The sequence below is a fragment of the Platichthys flesus genome, chromosome 15, assembly GCF_949316205.1.
Source record: "Platichthys flesus chromosome 15, fPlaFle2.1, whole genome shotgun sequence".
Classification (NCBI taxonomy): domain Eukaryota; kingdom Metazoa; phylum Chordata; class Actinopteri; order Pleuronectiformes; family Pleuronectidae; genus Platichthys; species Platichthys flesus.
Window position 1 is genome coordinate 575,301 of NC_084959.1, and position 13,485 is coordinate 588,785.

General features: G+C 45.7%; 1 protein-coding gene and 2 non-coding genes across 3 annotated transcripts; 2 read left to right on the plus strand and 1 right to left on the minus strand.

The window, feature by feature from the left end:
- The first annotated feature begins 3,596 nt into the window (after positions 1-3,596).
- On the plus strand, positions 3,597-9,579 carry LOC133969200 (trafficking protein particle complex subunit 14-like). The gene is made up of 13 exons (XM_062405508.1): positions 3,597-3,852; positions 5,098-5,438; positions 5,756-5,851; positions 6,223-6,352; positions 6,424-6,510; positions 6,719-6,839; positions 7,066-7,213; positions 7,350-7,432; positions 7,828-7,979; positions 8,121-8,257; positions 8,357-8,435; positions 8,750-8,864; positions 8,932-9,579. The coding sequence occupies exons 1-13, from the start codon at positions 3,660-3,662 to the stop codon at positions 9,086-9,088; spliced, it is 1,839 nt and encodes a 612-aa protein (XP_062261492.1). The 5' UTR covers positions 3,597-3,659; the 3' UTR covers positions 9,089-9,579.
- Positions 9,580-10,315: 736 nt separating this feature from the next.
- trnaa-cgc (transfer RNA alanine (anticodon CGC)) lies at positions 10,316-10,387 on the minus strand. The gene has a single exon. It is a non-coding gene; the product is annotated as a tRNA-Ala (tRNA).
- Positions 10,388-11,162: 775 nt separating this feature from the next.
- Positions 11,163-11,244, plus strand: trnas-uga (transfer RNA serine (anticodon UGA)). Its single transcript has one exon. It is a non-coding gene; the product is annotated as a tRNA-Ser (tRNA).
- Positions 11,245-13,485: the final 2,241 nt, after the last annotated feature.

Genomic DNA, 13,485 nt, shown 5'->3' on the forward strand with positions numbered 1-13,485 from the left:
GTGGCTGAGGGGGTAGAGCGGTCGTCCTCCAACCAGAGGTTCGGTGGTCCGATCCTCAGTCTTCCCCATCGGCCTGCCCAAGTGCCCTTTGGCAAGATACTCAACCCCTAAAACGGCTTAATGACCTGTGATGGAACTGCCATCAGAGAAATGATGTCATCGAACTTCCTTCAGGTAAATTCAAATACAACAGAAAAAATACTTTTCAGTCGCCCGGCAACCAGTTTGAAAACAACAGGTGTCACATTCGATCCAAACAGAATTTTAAATCACGTTGACGAAATCATTAAACCTGATACTTCCATCTATGAAATAGTTCCTAAATGAAATCTGTCTTTTCCCGTCTGGACACCTGTAGTGTACTTTATACATGAGTCCCCCCTCAGTGAACCACGGCTGTGTGAAATATCTTTCACCTCATGCACCAGGGAGGAAACGCTAAGCTGATCCTCTCTGTTGCAGCCAAACTTTAAACTTAGAAAAACACTTTCATTCTTTATAAGTTAATGAAACTTTTAACGTCTCAGATTTACAAGTTTTGGATTCAGACCTTGAAGACTGAAGTTAAGTTTTCTCTGTTTGCTGAAGACTTTGTTTGTGCTTGTTCAACTTCGATCCCCTCTGATGATCACCCAGAGGAATCATTAATCATGTCAATAGTTACTGAAAGAATGAGGTTTTGAATATTTAATGTGTCTAAATGAGATATCTGGGGAAAGGTCTATGAGGGATTTCTCTGTGTGACACCCCTGAGTGTTTACAGCTGACAAACAACATTACAACCTGTGAGCTGAGGAAACTTCTCCCTTAATGAGCAGAGACTTTAGATTCTCCTCTGAACTCTGTGTAAAGTGTATTTGACTTTCTTGAAGCACTCTACAAATAAAATGTATTATTATTATAATAATTATGATAAAAAGTTCTGATTCATGGACGACCTGCTCGATCCCAGACAACAACATAAATCAGATTAACAATTTAAGATTATTAGCATTAAAGTGGTTCCACTACTTGGAACGAACTAAAAAATAATTTGTACTGAACGTAGAAAGCTTATCCTTCATCAACATTTAGGTAAATAGAGTTAAGGGATTGGTAGATTGTTGAATCGGGATCAGGGCCAAAGAATTTAGATGGAGATACCAACAAGGACAAACCACGTAAATGTCACTACTGACAAAAGATTTCATAAAGGAAGCAAAAGATTCTCTGGTTCATTTAATAAAGGTCGATTAACTCTTAAGGCCGGTGCATGCTTCTGCGTTTTCAGGGACAAGCAAGAGCCCCTCGCGTGCGTCGCCCAATTTTTGTAACTGTACGACAATGCTACATAAACCTCACGCAGCCAGCAAGGCTGTGATTGGTCTGCTAACTACATCCTTTCTGAAGTCACATTTCCCGTTTCATGCCCCATAATACTGACAGAAACCAAGGAAGATTTAAAAGAATGAATATGGACCAAATAGATGAGCTTTTGGCAGAAGAGGTCAGAAAGTATGACCACCTGTATAACCCGTCATTGACGGAATACAAGGACGCGCAGATGGCCTGTGACTCCTGGAAGGAGATCTCGGCTAACGTCGGTTTGCAGGTCGACCAGTGTACGAAGCTGTGGAGAAAGATCAGGGACAAAAGCCGCAGCTGCAGGCCTTTACTCTGGATGATGCTGCCAGTGTAGCTGGGTCTTAGCCAGTGATGCCGGTAACGCGTTACTCTAATCGGACCATTTTTTTATTGTTTATTTGTGTACATCAATGTTTTGTGAAGTTCCATCACTAGAGCAGCAGAGTTCAGTAACTTCCCATTGAACCACAGCCGGTTCATGGAGCCTTCCTGCAGGAGGATGTGTGCTCAAAAAAATACCTTTAATGTGGAAGCACTCCATGCTGTACATTCATTGTCCTGGTAGTGCACAGTTTAATCCAAAGCATATTAAAATACATAGTTGAATATCCACAGAAAATAAGGATACAAATCTTGTTCATAAGCAACACTTCCTCTACAATAATGCCATACTTTTATGTTTCCTATCATTTTATTAGGGACGGATGAGCCTGAAGGACTCAGCTGTGATGACCATGTCCTGTCTCTTATGGCAAAGAAGAAAAATAAAACACTGGGTTCTTCTCTAAAGTATCAAATCAGAAAGTAAAAGATAAACATTGATCTAATAAGTGTTCATTTTTTCAACCAACCATAACGAATATAGAAATTAACTCTATTATCCATGACACTCAGCAATGAGCCAACTCTAAACAGTTGCAGGCCGTTTTTAGTTAAGGGAGAAATGTGTTGTTTAGATGAAGCTGGTGCAAGTCGTTTTCATGTTGACCAGCAGTGATGCCGGTAGCGTGTTACTCTAATCTGACCACTTTTTTCAGTAACGAGTAATCTAACGGGTTACTATTTCCAAACCAGTAATCAGATTAAAGTTACTTGTCCAAGTCACCTTGCGTTACTATTTCGGTATTTGTGGTTAAACCGCTGGGCACGTCCTGCGGCTGGGGGAGCAGTCCCCCCCGTCGCCCTCCTCACCACGCCGCCGGAGGCTCGGTGTGCAGCACGCCTCAACGTTTTTTTGGTGGGGGAGGTGCTGCTGCGGTGCGGGGGCTTTCCCGCAAATGTCTTTCTACCTCATCTGTAATATTCAAGGTGATAATCTCCCACAGAGCTGTTGATAACAGTCCACATCAAGTCTCTCCACTTCCCTCAGTGCTAAAACACAAGTATATGTTTTCTATTTTTTCCTGAAGTTGGATTTCGTATCACGTTGATGAAGTTTGTACGACTCTGTCATCGTCGTAGTTTAAATACTTTCCGGCAGAAGTTTGAGGTATTAAAGACTTCTTCACCCAGCCATAAACATTATTGTCTGCTGCCGTCTGGCCGACGGTTTTATTCTATTTTACACTATTTCTATCTTATTTTATTGTATAGGTTGTAATTACTTGAGCATTGTTAGAAGAGAGCCTGTGACTCAAGCATTTCACTGCCAGCGACTGCTTCATGTTATTGTTCAACATTTGACAATAAAAAGTCTTGAATCTTGAATCTTGAATCTTGAATCTTGAATCTTGAATCTTGAATCTTGAATCTTGTCCTCCCACATAAACATCTGTGCCAACATGAAGTTTAACTCCTCCAGGTTCTTTATTCTCTCATTATACTTATACATTATACTTATACATTATACTTATACATTATACCTCCCTCCCATGACGTCATACAGCAAGTACAACACTACATCAGTATTCTAAACCTTTTTCCCTCTGATTCACAAACATCCTCTGTTTTAGTTCAGATTCCACAAAAGTGCTTTTAAAGAACTTTTCGTTCAATTCTTTCGACAGCGGATGGGTTATTATTTTCGGCCCCCCCTCCACACATTTAACAGTAAGGTTATATTTGCCCTGGGAAGTGAGATTGAAGGATTTATTTATAAATCTCATCAAAATAGTTCATAAACCTTTGAACAGTTTTATAAAAACCTTCACTACATACTGATCAGGTCAGGCCCCACCTGCATGTGGCCACTGGGGGCGCAATAGTCTATGTGTGAGCCTGCCCGTGCTTTTATTGTGAAAGAGGAAGTGCGAGTCATTGTGTGACTGCGGTCCAGCGGGTCCAGCTCCTCCAGCTCCTCCATCACCTCCATCACCATGGTGCAGATGATGGAGTCTCAATGCGAGTACTTCATGTATTTCCCGGCGGTGCCCATCACGGACCTGTCGGACCCGGCTCGGTACCGCAGCCTGCCCCGCCGGAGCCACCTGTACCTGGGGGAGACGGTTCGATTCCTGCTGGTGCTGCGCTGCAGGGACGCGGGGGCGACACCGACCGAGCACGGCCCCGGTAAAACCTCCACCATCCTCATCTTCATCATCTTCATCCGGATGCGGATGATATGAAGACGCTCCATTTATTGTGACTGTAACGTTCAAGGTTCAGACAGAGAATCAGAGTTTTCAGTTCTCATGAAGATTCTATTCACATGTTTCTCTTCTTCATTCTGACGATCTGCTGCTGTAACGAGATAAATGAATAAATCTCTTCTCATCTTATTTTATTTTATAGATTATTATACATCTAGGGAATATATATCCACCTTTTTAATCCTGTAGGTGAAAACATCACTGTCCTCAGACTGTCCATCGCTGCAGCTCCTCTTCTCAGCCTCTGTCCCAAAGTCTTCAGCTTCTGTCTCTTTAAGACTTTCTGACTCTGACACGAGGTGTTTGTTAGTGAGGTGGAGGTGAAGAGACCTTTTATGGGACAGCAGTGATGTCACTAATAAATAAAACACTGATCTGCTGCTGAGACACAGAGAGAGAGAGAGAGAGAGAGAGAGAAGACAAGAGTCTGAAAGAAGAAAGGATCAAACTCAAAGGTGGAGGCAAAGACACACCGTGTCAGAATGTGAGGGAAGTTGTTGTATCTCATGTTCGTGTTTTAATCATCCCAAACTGCAGGGTTGTTAAATTCAGAGACAGATGTCTCTGAATTTCACTGAACCCTCGTGTCCTCCTCATCCATCTGCAGCTTCACGCTCCAGAGTCACATCAGGATTGATTTATCTAGAGCCTCAGACCGATTCCCTCACATCCGTGGATCCTCACCTCCTCTGGGATATTGTTTGGTAATAGAAGTTTGAAAGTGAATAGTTTTGTTCATAGTGATCTCCAGGTCGCTCTGTGCACCTGATGGAACAGCCACGTTCACTGCAGTGATTTGATGATACACGCACAGTGTTAGAAGATATATCTAAAAACCATTAACGACTCGGCTCACATGATTAATGGAATCTGAAAGTAATTTGCTGTAAGTGGTTTAGTATATTTTTAAATTTAAAGGTTCATTAAATTGGAACAGTTTTGTCTCGTGAGCAAAACTAAAGCTCTTGGTTTTAGTGTAAATGAAGTGGATCAATAATCTGCTTCAGTTCAACACGTCTCCAAAACGTTCGTACGCATGAGTTGCGTGTAAATGTGCAAATATTCCCGTCAAGTTTGTTTTTATAAATCCAGATATTTGCGTGAGTAGCTGTCGACGATTATAAATGAAAGCCAAGGTATATTTATTCTGTTCCTCCTCCACCAGGGGGCGGTGATGGCGCTGCGGCAGGCTTCGGGACGGAGTCGGCCAGCAGTCGAGCGTGGAGGGAGCTCGCCGGCTCTCTGTGCGCTGTGGCCAGTGTGAGTCCAGGTGAGAGCAGCCGCCACCGAGGCAACCACCACCAGCTCCACCGTGACTACCAGAGCGGCGGGGACGAGGCTAATGAAGATGGCGAGGAGGATTACATCGCTGCCGCGGAGGCGGCCATCGCGGCGCTCGGCAGCAGGGTGGACTCCCGGTGTCGCAGCTTCAGGGACTGCAAACCTCTGCTCATCCACAACTCGTCAGGGACGGCCTACAGGGAGTTCCGCAGGGCGCCTGTTCAGGTGAGGAGGAGTTGTGGTTCAGGTTTACGGGGGGGGGGGGGGGGGGGGGGGACCAGTGAGCATCTAAAGAGGAAACAGTTGAAACTGTGTCCATGACGTCACGTTCCCAGAATGACCCTAATGATGTCTGTGACATTTTGTCTGTAGCGCCCCCTGCAGACTGATACTGTCGCAACAGCAGTAAAGCAGATGTTAGCATGCTAACCAGCTACACAAGACTACATGTGGCTGTTAGCGCTCTGCTCAGCGGCGCCCTCTGCTGACACCACTGATTTACATTGACTGATAATTGAAATGCGTCTGTCTCCTCTTGTCAGTCGCCGCTGGACGAGCCGGTGGTTCTGACGGATGAAGTGATCTTCCCTCTCACCGTCTCTCTGGACAAACTTCCTGTCAGCACGCTGAAGGTCAAGGTCAGAACGTCACCGTCGGCTCTAGAATCCATCTTGTTTGGAGAGAGGCCGAGACTCAGGAGTGATTCATGTCTGTTTGGTAACGACTCTCAAGAGAGAACGACACAAATTAAGATGTACATAATGTATACATAATGAAGCTTACATATTTATATATCTATATATATATCGTACGAACGCTGAGGACGTCATGTGGAGTCAGAGTACGTGCAGAAGTTTGATTCATGTCCCATCTGCTAACGCAGAGGAGGCCTGTAACCTTTACTGCAGCCAGCCACCAGGGGGAGATAGAGAGGCGTTGGCCTCACTGTAGAGGAGCCTTCATGTCGTCCATCTTTCTCCTCAGTCTGACGCCTCGTGTCGTTGTTCAGGTGATGGTCACGGTTTGGAAGAAGGAGGCAGAGAAAGCGGAGGTTCAGGAGCTTGGTTACCTGAGCGTCCTGCAGCAGCGAGAACCGACACAGACCTTCAGACACGACCTGAACACCTTCAAGGCTCAGGGTACAACACACACACATTCATACACTTTCAGTTTGACCTCTGACCTCAGCGTTAACCCCCGTCCTCCACAGTGAGCACCACTCTGACCGTCCTGCCGCCGCCAACCATCCGCTGTAAACAGATGACCGTGTCCGGGAGACACCTCGCTGTCCTCAAAGGTACCAGATGGTTTGTCCAGCTTTATGTTTCTGTTGAGTGTTGGTGTGATAGAGAACAGAGGCAGGAATTAGTCTGATCCCTCATTTACTTTGAAAGAGGAAAAGAAACCAGACGTCAGCAGCATCAGGACAGGCTCTGAAGAGACGATGGGTTGGTGGAAAGGTTTCAGATCAATATCAAATCAAATATTCACTTTATACCCCACAGTGTTAAACGAGTCTTCTCAGGAGGAGGTGAGCATTCGGGACGTTCGCATTTTGCCGAACCTGAACGCCTCGTACCTTCCCATGATGCCCGACGGCTCCGTCCTGCTGGTGGACAACGTGTGGTGCGTTGTGTAGTCAAATACGTCACCTTTCACTTTGAGATACAACGTGTCTTGTAGTAGTTTATATTATATGATATATTATTTTATATTAACTTTATAACTAATGTAATAATGTTATTATGTCACATCTCATTGTATTAACCAGCCAATCACAGTGGCAGATTTTTTAAATGATGTTTAAATTGAAATGCGCCACGTCTCACGTCCTGGTGTGTCCTCTGCTCAGCCACCAGTCCGGTGAGGTCGGCATGGCGTCTTTCTGCAGGGTGGACAGCGAGGCCTGCCGCCTTCCCAGCATGCTCAGCGCTTTAGAGGAGCACGACCTCTTGTTCCAGCTGCACCTCAACGACATGGGGCAGGACGACTCCAACGAGGTGTGGACACGTTTGGGCTCTTAATCATGGTCTGTGTTGTGGGTCTGTGTTGTGGGTCTGTGTTGTGGGTCTCACAGAGACTTGGTATCAGCGCCCTCCTGTGGTCACTACATTTCGTTGTGTTGATGTATTTCAGGGGCTGGAGGTTCCCCTGGTCGCTGTGCTGCAGTGGTCAACTCCCAAGATGCCTTTCACCAATTGTATCTACACCCACTACAGGTAAGGACCAATCAGGTAGCTGCCTGAATGTTGAACATCGAAGGAGTCCATGCTTTTTATTTCACCCAATCGGTTTGAGGCAGACGCAGCAGCTGAGCTCCATCATGAAAACATTATTCACAGAATCACTTCCTGTTTGGCAATTTGTCTTCAAACTAAAAGCACAGTGTTTGTTCTGCTCTCCAGTTTCTGCATCGTCACTAATGACAAGAAATAATTCTGAAGTATGAACACAGGACAACACGATATTACAAACAAACACTATTACTATACTACTTTATAATATTATTTTATATATCATATTTTACAATAAAATACAATATGATCTAATACGACTTAATACAATATGATACAATAGTAACCTTTAACCCCCCCCCCCCCCCCCCCCCCCCCAGGCTGCCCAGCGTCCGTCTGGACCGACCTCGGTTCGTCATGACAGCCAGTTGCCCCAGCACGGTCAGAGTGAAGGAGAACTTCAAGGTCAAATATGTTCTGCTCAACAACCTGCAGGACTTCCTGGCTGTCCGACTCGTCTGGACCCCAGAGGGTCCGTGTGTGTTTCAACATGGAGTCACCGTTTGAACTTCACGTAAAAGATTAGAAACTTAGAATAAGAATGATTTATTGAGCTCAGCCGTGTGTGTGTGTGTGTGTGTGTGTGTGTGTGTGTGTGTGTGTGTGTGTGCAGGTCGTGGTCTTGGTGACGATGCAGCTCTGGCGGCTGTGGTGTGTCACTCTCCTCTCAGTAACCTCGGTCACTGTCGTAAAGGAAGAACTTTGTCGTTCTGTGTTTCGTTCCAGATCCTCCAACCAGGACTGTACGAGGTACTGAAGCTCCGCCTCCGTAAAGCTTGGACTGTGTCAAGTAAAAATTGTTTTACACACTGTTCTTCCTCCTCCTCCTCCTCCTCCTCCTCTCTGCAGCTGAGTCAGCACATGAAGCTGAAGCTTCAGTTCACGGCTTCAGTCTCGAACCCTCCTCCAGACGCTCGGCCTCTGTCACGTAAGAACTTTTCTGGATTTGTTCGGGTGAGAATCGTGTTTGATTCAATTCTGTGGCTCTCCAGACGTATGAATCTGGATCAGCTTCAGTGTCGATAAGTCACATCGAGCTTCAGAAACTTTGATTTCATTTAATTCTTCGCGTCTAATGTCTACTGATCTTTTATTATTAAAAACTATGAAAGCTCATCATGGTAACAGTTGTCTCCATCTCAGCTAAGTCTTATTACCTTGGCTACATCTGTTTCCGGCATAGTTGTGTATTTTACCATCGGTGGTGTTACAATTACAACTGAACCCCCCCCACCCCCCCAGGTAAAAACAGCCCGTCCAGTCCGGCGGTTCGAGACCTGTTGGACCGTCACCAGGCGAGTCTGGGTCGATCTCAGTCCTTCTCACACCAGCAGCCGTCTCGATCCCACATCATGAGGTAAAGTCAGTTCAGTCACATTTACTGTCATCATGTGACCACGGCCTCATGTGCGCTTCTGCTTCAGGACGGGCAGCGCCATGGAGCGGCGGGCCATTACCCCCCCGGTCGGCTCTCCGGTTGGTCGACCGCTCTACCTGCCGCCACAGGACAGATCGCTGCTGTCACTGGACAAGATCGCCAAGAGGGAGTGCAAAGTCCTGGTGCTGGATCCCGCCAGCTAGGGAGCGAGGGAGCGAGGGAGCGAGGGAGCGAGGCAGCGAGGGAGCGAGGGAGCGAGGGAGCGAGGGAGCGAGGGAGCGAGGGAGCGAGGCAGCGAGGGAGCGAGGGAGCGAGGCAGCGAGGGAGCGAGGGAGCGAGGGAGCGAGGGAGCGAGGGAGCGAGGCAGCGAGGGAGCGAGGGAGCGAGGCAGCGAGGGAGCTAGGGAGCGAGGGAGCGAGGGAGCGAGGCAGCGAGGGAGCGAGGCAGCGAGGGAGATGAACGGCGAGGAGGAGGAGAGACTTGAAAGAAGAACATGATTCGATGACTGATCCCAGCTTTCGGCTTCTCTTCATCAGAACCTGATTCCAGTCGAACCTGCTGACCCGTGTTACTGCGGAAACCATTCACTGTATTATGAATTTTTGATGTGATGTATTATCACGTGTGTATTATTTAAAGCAACAGAATCACTGTCTACGACCTCGTTGTAAAGGATTTATAATCTGTAACTAAATATTACTGATCAATAAATACTTTCAAATCAAAGGCAGTGACTGTATGTAAAGGTGATTTCATATATATATACATATAAAGATTAGTGATGACAGAGGTGTGGTAGACTGAGCTTACAGGAACTTAAAACAGATCCACATGTTTATGTACATGTGGACGATGGTGGATCCTGATCCTGATGGTGGATCCTGATCCTGATGGTGGACTCTGATCACAACAAGTCTGCTTGATATATAATATTTCTCCTCAGATACTCGACCATTACTGATAATAATCCATCAGGTCACTGATCTTCAGTTCTGCTACAAAGTGTTTATTCTAATGAAAGCTGTAAACACTCTGATCTCTCTGATGTCCTCTGTGACACAGGACATCTGTTGACTAGTGTCCGTCCTGGAGACGGGTCCTCACATGTGTCCCTGAGGTCTCTATCTTCTCCACCTGTTGAAGGGTTCAGTAGTTTGACTCTTGTTGAAGGACAGAGGACGTCTCACTGGTTAAAGACAAGGAGACAAACTGGGACCAGTGAATATGAGACTACACTAATCCAATGTGATTGATTGGTTTATATGGTAATTGATCAAACCTCACCTCAGTGAAATCAAGTCACTGTATAAACACTCTGTTCATGGTATGATGTGAATTTCAGAATAAAAGCATGTGATGTGGAGGTGAGACAGGTAGTTTGTATTGAAACGTGAAACACTTGGTTTCTGATCAACGGGTGAAAAACAGAATGGAGATGCCGGGGATTGAACCCGGGACCTCATACATGCGAAGCACGCGCTCTACCACTGAGCTACATCCCCACAGAGTGCATTGAGAGCAAGGAGGTCAATATTAATATCTTCATATAGGACAGAGCACGCGCCTCCTCACCGCTCTCTTCTGTAGCGTGTTATTAATATACATCATCACCTTCAAGGTTTTATAGAGAAACCAACAGTTCCCACAACGAACTCCTTCATTAACTGGTGACTCGACCCATTCCATTCTATTAATATGAATAATATGAATAATATGAATTCTCTCAACCCACCACAACTCACACTAAAAGTCTCCCAGCCAATGAGAAACACAACAGTGTCACGTGCCAAAACGCTGCCATGTTCAAGGACCTTCTGGAAAAGTGAGGTGTTTGGACATGGAACCTTCTAACTCCTGGTCCCAGGGAACATGAACATGGAGGAACAGTCTCTATGTGTGTGGACGGGACATGGCCCTTGTCACGTGTTATTCATGAAGACAACTGTGAGTTTTATCTGTGGAGGCGGTTAAAGATGGAGGAGGCTCCAGGGTTCTTCACTGTGTATCTGCGTGTACTAGTTGTCTCCAGCAGGGGGCGGTGCAGGACCGTCTGTGAGAGCATGTTCATGAGGTCTGAAGACTGAGAAGTTAGTGACGGAGTCTTTTCTTCTTCAGGGTCAAACTGAGCCGGGTGTGTCTCCACGTGTCTCCACGTGTCTCCACGGGCCTCTACATGTCTCTGTACATGTATATGCAGATGTATATGCAGATGTATATGACCATGTGTATCCACAGGTATTTGCATATAATGGTAGAAAACCATATAATGTACCGTCTGCTGCGATGGCCGAGTGGTTAAGGCGTTGGACTTGAAATCCAATGGGATCTTCCCGCGCAGGTTCGAACCCTGCTCGCAGCGTTTTGTTCCTGATCCTTTTATTATCGACCAACACGACACGTGAGTGATGACGTAAAACCTTTATTAGAAATAATGAATCTATTATTATTATTTTATGATTAAAACACGATTCACCTAGCCTGACGTTCTCAGACTCACAATTCTAGTCAGAATGTGAGTCTGAGACCGCTCCATTGGGCTGTGATTATGGGGCGTGTTTCAACTGACCAGGAAGTAAAATTCCTCTTCGCTCAATTGGATAGACCTACAACCAATCCGAGCAATGTAGTATGTGACGTATGTTAAGCAACGCATTGTGAGTTATTAACTAACCCGGGTTCACACCGGACGCTTCAGCGCAGCGCCAAGCCTTAAATAACAGCTGGCTCCCATCCACTCCCATGTTAAACCTTTGTGCGGGTCACACCGGAGGCTGAAGCACCGCGAGGCAGCCTTGGCGCAGCGCGGTGCTTCAGCCTCCGGTGTGACCCGCACAAAGCCGTGCAGCGATCGTTTCGGCGTCGAGTCTATTTTTTGCACTTGACGCGAGTGTATCGCACCAGGAAACACACTGAAAAACGATCTTAAACTATATTGATGACATATCTTATATGATATAAATGATCAAATATGCATCCCATACTTTGAAGTCCCCTTCTGTTGTCCTGGAGTTTTAATTTGACCAATGACATTATTAAATGTCCCCCTCTGCCCATCCACTACAGCCACACAAGCAGTGATACAGATGAAAAGAGAGGGGGGGGGGGCTACGTTCTCCACATAGGTTTGAGTGGAGAATCCGTAATTTACCCCCGACACCCGACATGTAACGGAGCAAACAGCGAAGTTCTTCAACATGGATGACATTAAATTAATAATTGAAGTGGAGAAGTACAGTGAGTTGTATGATCCTCGGAACATGTTGTATAAAGACACATGTTGGGACGCTGTTGCTTAATGTTGGAGCAACAAGTAAGTTTATGCCTTTAATCTACTGGATCAACGGGTGATATTATTAGCGCTGCCCGGCGGTTCAGCGTCGCTTCAGTGTCCGGTGTGAACAGCCCAGCGCCGGGGCGATAGGGACTAGCGCGGTGCTTTGGCGTCGCCTCCACGTTCTCTGTTCCTCTTTCAAAATGAATGCGCTGTCGATGTCTTCTAAAACAGACTCAATGGCAGCATCTACACATCTCAGCTCTCCAGCAGCAGACATGTTTGTTGAAAACGAATTCAACCCAAGGGCACTTTGATGACGTGGTTGATTACGTACCGTTGATCATCTGTCCATCATCGTATAAAGTCATCCCTGACAATCTGATTGGTCCGGATGATTTCGAACCGGGCATAATTTCTCCCCAACCGAGCGACTCCAGACCGAACTTCCCGACCTCAAATGTTGTGGGCGGGGCTAAATTCGTCTGCCATCCAGGCTAAGATTCACCAGCTCCAGTGAAATCTTTATTAAACTGCAGAGTGAAGATTCAACATGTCACCAAGTTTGCAAGTGATGACTTTTTTCTGTCACAGACCACCAGCAGGTGGAGCTGTAGAGTGACAGCTGATTAAAACAACGTGGAAACATGCTAGAAACGATTCATGTGAGGACGTCACAGTCACATGATCATGTATGTTCGCATGTGAAGAACTTTCTTTACTTTCCTCTGATTGGCCGAACATCAGGAAGCCTGACTCAACATCTCACCAGTGTTTGAGTATCTGTTAACTAAAAATAAGCAACCAGTAAGCTAACGAAGCTAAGCTAAGGTACGTAAAATGTTATTCTGCTGAGAAAAGCAAACAGTATTAGATCAGATTAATTATTTATTAATTAATTTTACTTTTACACATTTATGTCATTATCTAAGCGTTTTGATTGATTTATTATTAACATCTGACATATAACATTATACATATAGGACAGATAATGATTAATATAATCTTAGATTCTTTTAAAAACAAATGGATGAAAACCCTAAATCATACTAAACAGGTAAAAACCTCACGAGTCTGATCTTCTCATTTTTGACTTGGTTTTCTAACATCAACCCAGTAACTCCTCCATCGTCCATTCATTATGAATGATGAGTTTCCTCATGGACCACGTCCTTTCTGCCTTGTCAGGGGAGAGAGAGAGGGGGGAGGGAGAGAGGGAGGGAGGGAGGGGAGAAAGAGAGGGAGGAGGGGGGGCACACCATGTAGCCCTCCATTTATATTCTCACTCTTTGTTTCTCGCCCTCTCTCTCTCCTGGCTGAGCAGTGGAT

Excerpts from the sequence above, each read along its gene's own strand:
- LOC133969200 (XM_062405508.1), top strand. The coding sequence starts at position 3,660 with ATGGTGCAGATGATGGAGTCTCAATGCGAGTACTTCATGTATTTCCCG. Across the intron at positions 5,852-6,222 it reads TCAGCACGCTGAAGGTCAAG|GTGATGGTCACGGTTTGGAA; the intron begins GTCAGAACGTCA and ends GTCGTTGTTCAG. Across the intron at positions 6,840-7,065 it reads CTGCTGGTGGACAACGTGTG|CCACCAGTCCGGTGAGGTCG; the intron begins GTGCGTTGTGTA and ends TCCTCTGCTCAG.